Source organism: Miniopterus natalensis, chromosome 9 (genome assembly GCF_054644295.1).
Source record: "Miniopterus natalensis isolate mMinNat1 chromosome 9, mMinNat1.hap1, whole genome shotgun sequence".
Taxonomy (NCBI): domain Eukaryota; kingdom Metazoa; phylum Chordata; class Mammalia; order Chiroptera; family Miniopteridae; genus Miniopterus; species Miniopterus natalensis.
Window position 1 is genome coordinate 24,504,000 of NC_142089.1, and position 9,086 is coordinate 24,513,085.

Here is a 9,086-nt window from a genome sequence, read left to right on the forward strand (position 1 = left end):
CAGAGAAGAACCATGGGCTGTCCTGGGTCAAAAATCCCTGAGTCCCTGCTTTGCCATTGACTAGTGCTGTGACCTGGGGCAAGTCGCTTTAACCCTGGAGCCTCACTTCCCCTGTTTATAACGTGGTCTCCCTATCATTTCATTTGCTTAGGTCTCTGGAGGAGCAAAGGAATCAGTGTGGTCCAAGGTCCCCCACAGAGCCCACACTCAGCAGGCACTGACACACATGGGCCTCCCTGCCTTCACACCCTTCCTGAGAATGGTGTCACAAAGCCAGCCAGGTGTCACCTCCACCCCAGCTGCCCAGTTAATGAGTGACCAGGGTGCTGGAGCATGGCTTATAAAAGCTGCTACCCAGGGAAGCAGGTGGCAGCTGGGTGGATGGCTGTGGTGGGGTTCAGAGGGAGCAAGATGGGTGGCAGGACTATGTCAGGGCTCCTGTCTGGAGTGGCTGTGGTCCTCCTGGTGCTTCTGCAGAGCACACAGTCAGTCTACATCCAGGTGAGTCCTTCCAGCCAGAATGGCCTTTTACGAAAGGTTCTCATGGTAGGAGGTTGGGATGGAGAGGGGATGCTAGGAATTCATGGGGTATAGGGGGGCACAGGGCCTAGGATTCAGCCCAACACCCAGTCACAGCCCAGGGACTAGAACAGCTGCTAGGTGTGGGCAGCCAGTATGCCTATGGCCATGGTGATGGTGATAATAGCAATACTAGTAAACTGCTGTTGTTCAGCATGGCTCTCCTTGGAGGCCCATCCTGGTCAGAGGTCAGCATGTGGAACAAGACATGGTGCCTGTCCTGAGATGCCCAGAGGGGGAGGGGAGACCCCTATGTGCTCCCGCAGCTCTCCAGGTTCACCATGTATGGGTTCATGGTGGAGGGGGGTAATCACCAGAAAACGTTTCCCTGGCAGGTGACTTGAGCGGACATTGCAGGTTGAGCAGGAGGTAGCCAGGCACAGGGGACACAGACTGCTGCAGACGGAGGGCACAGCATAGGAAAAGCCCGGAGAGCAGACGGCAGGGGGTCTGGGACGCCTTCCAGGTGCCTGTGAGGCTGGAAGGAGCCACAGAAGCGGGCCTGTCTGTAGTGTGGCAGGATGCGCTGGCCTCTGCACCATGGCCGGGGAGTCTGTAGCCCTGGGCGTCTCATACTCCTGGCCTCCAGGGTCCTGCAGAAGGGTGCGAGAGAGCCTCACCTCCCCCTGCAGCCCTGGCCTTGGACCCTGGCTAGCTGGAGGTTTCTATCATTTTGCCATGTCGGTTCAGGGGAGGTCACCCAGTCATGGAGTATGCCCTGGGTACCAGGCATTGGGGAGGAAGGGACATGATTACCTCCATTTGTCAGATGAGGCTCAGAGTGGGAAGAGGCAGGTACCTGGTCAGGAAGAGCTGGGATTTGAACCAGGTCTGCTGGTCTCTAAAGCCATGCCCTGAACCACAGTGCTCCACAGCCTTGCTGTGACCTCATCTAGTAGTGACTGGGGGGCCTGTGACCCAGGGGTGTGAAGTGTCCCACACCACCTCGCGCCTCCCAGGCTGTCTTCCAGGTGTGGCCCGAACTTCCCCTGAGAACATAAAGGCTTGTGGGGTCTGAGGAACCCTGGTCTCCTAGTCTAGGCTTTGACTCCCTCCATCTTTTCCCCCTCCTACCCGCAGTACCAGGGCTTCCAGGTCCAGCTGGACTCCGTGAAGAAACTGAGTGACCTGGAGAGGCAGTGGGTGATCAGCCCCCGCCTGCAGGCCCAGGGCCTCCTGCCCACCCCGTGCTACCACCTGGCCCTGCCGCCCGACCTCCAGCCCATCTGTGCCTCCAGGGAGGCCTCCAGCATCTTCAAGGCCTTGAGTGAGCACCCCACCCCGGGAGGCCCCTGCCCTTTCTTTTCCTCCCCACGCCCCAGCTCAGGTCCTCTCCCAGTGGCTGAGGACAGGGAGATCCAAGGAACTCAACCCCTCCCCTTCCCAGTTTTGGTACCAAAGTCAGGCACGAGGAAGCCCCTCAGCTCCCGACAGCTGGGACCTGTTGGTCGTCCTACGTGAAAGACTTCACAGATGGGAGGGAAGGGACCCCGGGAAAGGGACCCATGAGCAATGACTGCAATGCAGCACAATGGGGGAGCACAGTGGGGACACAGAGGAGTGGAGACTCACGTTTGTGGTCACATACAGAGTCTGAAAGGCTTCCAAGGGGTGACAGCTAAGCTGAAATATAAGGGATGAAGCAGAGCTGGCCAGGAAAACTAGCTGGCATTTTTTGAGCACCTACTCGGTGCCAGGTCCATGTCAGTCCTTTGCCTGCATAGTCTTCACAGCCACCCTGTCAGGAGACAGAAAACTCAGGCGGAGCGTAAGAGACTTCCCCAGGCACTGTGAGGAAGGAGAGGGCCTGGGACTTAAGCCCAAGGTGCTCACTTCATTTCTAAAATGTAATGCTCTTCATCTGTGACTACGATGCCGGCCCAGCCTCAGGCCCTCCCCTAAGCGGGCCGTCTCCGGCCACCTGGCCGGCAGCTCCCTGGACCACAGGTGCTTCAGGTTCAGGCTCAGCTGACCGGTTTCTCCCCTGCCCAGAGGCCATCGCCAGTGACAACTGTGAGCTGTGTGAGAATGCCGCCTGTACCGGCTGCCTCTGAGGTGGCCCTGGACGCCCTGAGCCAGCCCTGGACACCTTGCCTCCCAGCCACTGCCCTCGCAGCCCCCGCCCCCGCCCACACCCTGGCCGTGCCCTGGCCACCTTGGCCGTTGCCACCCTCCCAGGGCCAAATCTGCTGGATCTGGCACGAAGCAGTTGGGCTCCAAGCTGGAGGAGAGTTTGGCCCCTTAGGCATCCCCGCTGTTGAATAAAGATTCTTCACCCACACTCGGAATCCGTGTCCCTTTGTCCATCCCCAGGAGCTATGGGAGGAGCTTCTTGGGAAGCAGGGAGGGTGGTGAACAGGTTGTGGACCAGAGTTAGGAATTTCCCTGGTTTCCAGAGCCCAAGGAGTCAGTTCACTAAACTCTATTTGGCACAGAAGGGAGTGAGGCTGGGGCTGGGGCGGGGGCAGGGGCGGGGGCGGGGCGGGGAATGAGGCACCCAAGGTCCAGAGCATTCACACCCACTAACCCCCAGGCTGAGCTCAAGGCCTCACTTGTCTGCAGAGCCAGAGCTTCTGTGCTCCTGACAGGGGGTGTGGGAAGGGGGATGGGGGAGCTTCCTCTGGTAGTTGGGACGAGCCCGGTGTCACGTCTCCCTGTGACACCGGGCCCCAACCCTCATCACAACGCATTATCCCCTCACAGTGGCCTTCAGGGCCTCCACTCAAGGCCGGGAGCCATGCTGGGAATTCCCTGGAGCAGGGCCTTTCCCCAGCATGGGCTCCTCCCTAGCCTCTGCCTGGGGCGGTCAGAGAGAAGGAAAGCAGGGTGCAAAGGAGCAGGGCCCTCTGAGCTCAGCTCCCCCAGGGCCAAGGCCAGGATGAATTCCCCCAGACCAGCTACCCCTCCTGGCTGCCCAGTTCTGCTCCTGAGTCCTGCAGTCTCCCAGTATGCCAAGCCACACACCCCAGAGCTTCAGCCCCTTCTCTCCCTGCCCTATAGGTCAGATTGGCTGGGGCTTTTGCAATGCCTCCTGTGTCCCCTGGCCCCCTCTCATCCCTTTACCATCACTGGAGGTGGGCCCTTAGCACACTACCGCAGACCAGGCCAGAGCTTCCTCCCTGCCCTGCTTCCCAGACCCACTACACCAGAGGAACATTGCAGTGCTGCCCTGCCGCTGCCCTTTATCCTTCCGTGGCTCCCCAGTGCCTCCTCTCAAGTCTAAACCAAGCTCATGAGCCATGTGGCCTCATCTCTACCAGTCTCTTCAGCTATTCTGGGTTCCCACCTGCCTGGGGAGGAGGCAGTGAAGGAAATTGTCACTGACTAAGCATCTTCTATGTGCCAAGCACAAGGTTGAGCCATCCACACAGAAATAATAATAACAAAATAGCCATAGGAATAATAATAGCAGCATCAACAAAGTGCTCACTACGGGCCTGGCCAGTAGAGCTCTAACAACTTTTCCGGTATCACCTCATTTAATCTTCACTCAACCACATTTTATTTAGGGGTAAAAATAAAAGCTTTAAAACAACTCGCTTTTTAAAGTTCTAAAAATGGAATCTCTCCTCTCTCTTCCCATTGTGTCATCCCCACTTCACAGATGAAGAAACTGAGGAAACAGGCTAAGTGACCTGCCAAAGCTGGTCTCGCAGCTGGTAACAGGCAAAGCCAGGACTCACGCCCAGAGAGTGGGCTCCAGGGTGGGAGCATTAAATGATTCTTCTCTACCACACGTCTCATCAAATCCCCTGCACCCCTGGGAGGCAGGATCTGTTCTCATCCCCACTGTGGTTGAGGAAACCAAGTCTCAGAGAGGGGTGCATGCCCTGTAAATGGCACGCTCAGGCTCGGACTCAGCCCCTGTGCCTCCAGGGCTCCTCCCTGCCTATGTTATCGAACAGAAAGAGTTCACCCTCCAGCACTAGCAGAGCCAAACACTGAACACCAAGAATTGCAGTGGAGAAATATTGGCTATTTTATTATGAATGGTGCCACCCACAAGACAAGAAGCTAATGCTCAAAAGCCTGAACACCCAGTGGTGTGTAGGTTACAGATTATATAAGGCAAAATCACAAAACACTATGGATTAGGAGCTTTGGGTTCGTGCAGACAATGCTGATGTCTGCTCTGGAGCCCTCTGTCCAGTTTCATGGAAAAGTAGCCAGGGGGTCATTCCACCTTAGGGCTCAGGAGCTGAAACATAACTTAGGTCAAGATATTATCTTTAGCTTAACAGAAACCCATACCTCGTGACCCTCAGTGAAGGCTCAGAGTTGTTCCTGGCTGCCTCAGGGGGTTAGTGACTAGAAAGGGAAAGAACTAAGGCTTACGGGGCAGGCTGTGAAGAAGCTGAATAGAAATTACACATTCAATCAGGACCCTCGGTTTCGCCCAGCTGAACCCTTCCAGTGCCTTGGACCTTCCTGCTATGTGTGTCTGCACCAACCCCACCTACTGGAATGCTCGCTGCCCCCTATCTCCACGTGGGTCTTGAAATTCCATCCATCCCATTGCAAATTCTCTAGGGCTGATGCAAATGCCTGGCCCCCCTCCCCCTTCACAAAGCCTTCCCTTACTTCTAGAACACCTTACCCTCTGAATTTTGCAGCCCAGGGAATCCTAGCACCCAACTGCCCAAGAAGGACCCAAGAAGGTTGCCTCCTCTTTCCTCCTTCCCTCTACCCCCCTCCACACCTCACCTCCTTACCCTGTCTGAACCACTCTCAGCTTGACCATGGTTCCCCTTTCTTTGGTTTGTTTCTAGCTTTTATCGAATTCTCTCGTGTTCGCATATAGCCTGAATTTTACATGCATTACACTCACACATTGGCCTGCAGCATTCCCCCTAACCTGGGAGGCAAGTGCTATTACTATCCCAGTTTTACAGAGGAGGAGACTAAGACACAGAGAGGAAAAGCAACTATCCTAACATCACACAGCACATGGAAGACCTGGGACTGGAACTGTGGCTCTTGCTTTCCCTGCTCTGTTACTCGCATGCAACCATCCATGTGGCGGGCCTCACCCACTCGGGGGCGGGGGGCTGAGAGGCTTCCCCAGGCACAGACAGCTTTATGCCTCAGGGTGGCCAGAGCTGCGCAAGGGGCGTGGGTGATAAACTGCCCAGGGAGTGCCAAGGGCAGAGTGGGCGGGGAAAGGCTTCTGAGGCCCTGGGAGCGGAGCATTGGTGCCTGATGGGAGTTGACCTGGCCAGGAGCAGTGTAGAGGCGAGAGGGGCAGAGGAAATGCTGAGAGCGGTGGCCTGGGGGCGGGCCCTGGGGGGAGAGCAGGAAGCAATGCTGAAGTGGTCAGTGGGGGCCAGATCCTGAGGCACCTTGAATACTCTGGGGCTCGGGGCCAGGGTCATAGACCCCTGTGGCTCCTGTGCTCATATGTGGCTTAGGGACTCCGGCGACTCCAGGAGATGTGAAAGGAGAGCAGAGGTTCCACCTCCTCCACTGGTGGTCTGGAGATCCAGGCCCTCGGTGCCCGTGAGTGGCTTGGTAGCTTAGCAGGGAGAGTGGGGTCCTTGCGCTTAGCACACTAAGCCCTGAACTTGCGAGGGCAGGGGAGGCATTCACGAGGCTGAGTGGGTGACGAGTGGACGGAGAGGTGAAGCAATGAATGAAAGCGACACCAGGAGTGAGCACTCTGGAATCTGGTTTATTAGAGGCAGGTGGAAGAAGCGGCCGGCGGCTCGGCGGCTCGGCAGCCCGGATGGGGTGAGGGGCTGGGTGTCCCCGGGCGGCTGGCTCCTCAGTCCTCCACTGGGGGAGGTAGATTAGGCTGGCACGCGAGTGGGCGCGCTCTGCGGGGGGCAGGAGGCAGCGAGCCCTGCTGTCCTAGCATCCGGCACAAGCAGCGTAGGCACAGAGCTCACAGGTGTTCGGGTCCGCAGCGATGGCCTCTGGGCGGGAGAGACGGCGCCCCGTGAGAGCCAGCTTCTCTTCCCCAAAGCCCCCCCGGAGCCAGAGCTTTAGGACGTCACCCACCCAACCCCCAGGAGAAACCCAGGCCTGTCCTCTATGACCAGTTGGGTTTTCCCAGGCAGCGGTCAGGGCCAGGGCCCCCCGAAAGCGAGCCTTGCCAATTGCAAGAGCTAAGGACAGCAGAGGGCCTCATATGAGCCACCAGGCAGAGCACATCTCCCCCTCAAGTGCCACCAACCAGGGACTTCCCAAGGCCCCGCCACGGGAGAGGAGGCTACTCACCCAGCCTCCGGAGGATCTCGTGGGCATTGGGCTCCTTGCAGACAGGCTTGAGTTCTTTGGGAAACTTAGGAGAGCTACAGAGGGTGGGAACCGCAGGTCCATCAAACTGCCTTCGGCTCCAAATGCTGGGCTCCTGGAGCTCCCTGAGGCCCTTGAGCTTCTTCACGGACTCCAGATCAAAGGAGAACTTGCCATCCTGAAAGAGACATGTCCAGAGCATGAAGCCAGGTGGCAGCCTGCTCCCTGTTTCCTCCAGGACTGGCCCCTCTCAGCCCCAGTGGCTGAGTGGCATATGGGAACCAGACGCTCCACTCAGGGCAATAAGAGGTGATTAGAGCTCAGGCCTTATAACCAGACACTGGGCTTGAATCCTGGTTTTGCTCTGTCGCCATGGACAGGTCATTATACTCTGAGAGCCTTAGGTTCTGCATGTTATGAGGAATGGAGAAAATGGATGTGACTGTCAGGGACACAATAGGTGCCCAACATGTGGGAGCCATTGTGCTGATTTTTAGAGAAAGGTACAGCACTGGGACCAGGACCAGGTTCCACATGGCCATGCCCAGGCTCTTTTCACCCCTGCCTGACAGCCGTGATCAGTCAGCCCCCAGGTCCAGCCTGCAGCCTAGTTGATGTATGAGAAGCAATACAAGGCCTTTCAGGGCCTGGCTGTGATAGAGAATGGAACCCCTGCTGGGTGCCAGGCTGCCTGTCATTGGCCTCCACAGCAGCCGGCACACCATTCCACCAGGACTTCCAGGATGATCATGTGGGTCCTGAGATCCAGCCTGGTGCTCTGGCTGAGTACAGGACTGCAGAGTAAGATCTGAAATTGAATCTGAGGCAGGATAGTAAGAAGCTCAGAAAATTGCTTAGCAAGTGGAATTGGGAACTGAGACAGATAGCTGAACAAACTGGTGAGCAATTCACAGCCAGACACAGAAGTCACCCAATGGGCAAAACTGGCACCAGACCTCACCCCCCAGGGTGGCCTTTTCTCCCCTGGCATATCACTGGTCATATGGTTTAGAACCTCCAGCGCCCCCCCCCCTTGACCTTTCCTCCCCAGAAATAACATCTAGGCCTCAGTTGTATTTCAGCTCCAGGCCCAGAAAAGCAACAAAACCAGGCTGGTGACGCCAGGACCAGCTGCAATGACTAATGACCTCCTACCCTGGCTCTGACCAATCAGTGGAGACCATGACCCTGAAAGGCTACACCTGGAAAAGCTGATGAACATTCTACTGAGATCCTCCCCTAAGACCTCCCCTAAACTCCCAGCCTTTAAAAACTCTCAAAACACAGGTCCCAGCTTTTCCCTTCCCCCTCTTCTTCCCCCAGGTGTGCATCTCCTAAACTCTAAGGGACCCCATGAGACTTGCAATCAGGGGAGCAATGGGCAGCAGCAGCTCATCCTGGGCTAAACCCCTGAACCTACCTCCAAGGCCCCCTTTTCTCTGACTTCCCAGTGAGCTGATAGCACCCAGAACCCTACCTTGGCTCACTTCTTTCCTATAATGTTTCTGGAGAACCAAAGCTACCGGCCTAGTCTCCTGTTGCTTCTTCTATCCTAGGCCCTTCCTTGTTTCACTATCCCCAGCTTTAATAAACATACTCTCAAAATCACCTGGACTCGCATTGTGAAATCTTTCCTGCACAAAGTTAAGAACCCACACACTACTGGCCGGCCTAAGGCAGACCTGCTCTTGGCCTGGTCCCCTCTCTGTTAACAAACCCAGCTCCAAAGAGGGGGTGCTCTCCTGTGCACTGGGGGCAGAGAGCCAGCTGGACCAGGGTAGGGACAGGACTTACCTGCACGGTGACTCCCTCTGCCAGGGCAGCCCAGCTTCCCAGGAGGCACAGTGCGGCGAGCAGGAAGGTGTTCATGGCAGCAGTGCCTAAGAGAGGAGTGGCTGGTGCTGGATGCCAAAGGGAAACAGTGGGACTTTTAAAGAAGGCAGGGTTACTGAGTAACCCAGGAGCCTTTGTCAGTCTCATCTGCCCACCTGTAAATTAGGCCTAATCAGTTAAGGCTCAAGACAGCCCTGGCAGATAAGAGATCAGTCCCCTCCCTGGGCACTCACTTTGACCCACAGCCAGCTGAGTCCTGCATTCATTCACCAACCACACACACTCACTGACAACTACCTTGGGCCGGGCCCTGTGCTGGGGCAGGTCTGCAGACCCAGCCCAGCCCTTGAGGAGGGTCCCAGAGAGTGGCAATGCAGGGTGATTAGGGGAGTGGGAGGGGGTCCAGGGTGGAGATTGGAGAGGGCACCTCCCCCTGCCCA

The 9,086-nt window shown here is 56.8% G+C and overlaps 2 protein-coding genes across 2 annotated transcripts; one reads left to right on the forward strand and one right to left on the reverse strand.

The window, feature by feature from the left end:
* Positions 1-381: 381 nt before the first annotated feature.
* GUCA2B (guanylate cyclase activator 2B) lies at positions 382-2,633 on the forward strand. Its single transcript, XM_016205154.2, has 3 exons — positions 382-501; positions 1,660-1,846; positions 2,572-2,633. Exons 1-3 carry the CDS (start codon positions 382-384, stop codon positions 2,631-2,633), a joined length of 369 nt encoding a protein of 122 aa, XP_016060640.2.
* Positions 2,634-6,426: 3,793 nt separating this feature from the next.
* Positions 6,427-8,724, reverse strand: GUCA2A (guanylate cyclase activator 2A). Its single transcript, XM_016205152.2, has 3 exons — positions 8,608-8,724; positions 6,796-6,991; positions 6,427-6,491 (listed from the first exon to the last, which is right to left on the reverse strand). The coding sequence occupies exons 1-3, from the start codon at positions 8,680-8,682 to the stop codon at positions 6,427-6,429; spliced, it is 336 nt and encodes a 111-aa protein (XP_016060638.1). The 5' UTR covers positions 8,683-8,724.
* Positions 8,725-9,086: the final 362 nt, after the last annotated feature.

Bases quoted from the DNA above. Each gene is read 5' to 3' on its own strand.
- GUCA2B (XM_016205154.2), top strand. From the start codon at position 382: ATGGCTGTGGTGGGGTTCAGAGGGAGCAAGATGGGTGGCAGGACTATG. The intron at 502-1,659 runs GTGAGTCCTTCC...TCCTACCCGCAG, and splicing joins CACAGTCAGTCTACATCCAG to TACCAGGGCTTCCAGGTCCA. The intron at 1,847-2,571 runs GTGAGCACCCCA...TCCCCTGCCCAG, and splicing joins CAGCATCTTCAAGGCCTTGA to AGGCCATCGCCAGTGACAAC.
- GUCA2A (XM_016205152.2), bottom strand. From the start codon at position 8,682: ATGAACACCTTCCTGCTCGCCGCACTGTGCCTCCTGGGAAGCTGGGCT. The intron at 6,992-8,607 runs GTAAGTCCTGTC...TGTCTCTTTCAG, and splicing joins CAGAGGGAGTCACCGTGCAG to GATGGCAAGTTCTCCTTTGA. The intron at 6,492-6,795 runs GTGAGTAGCCTC...TCTCCCGCCCAG, and splicing joins CGAGATCCTCCGGAGGCTGG to AGGCCATCGCTGCGGACCCG.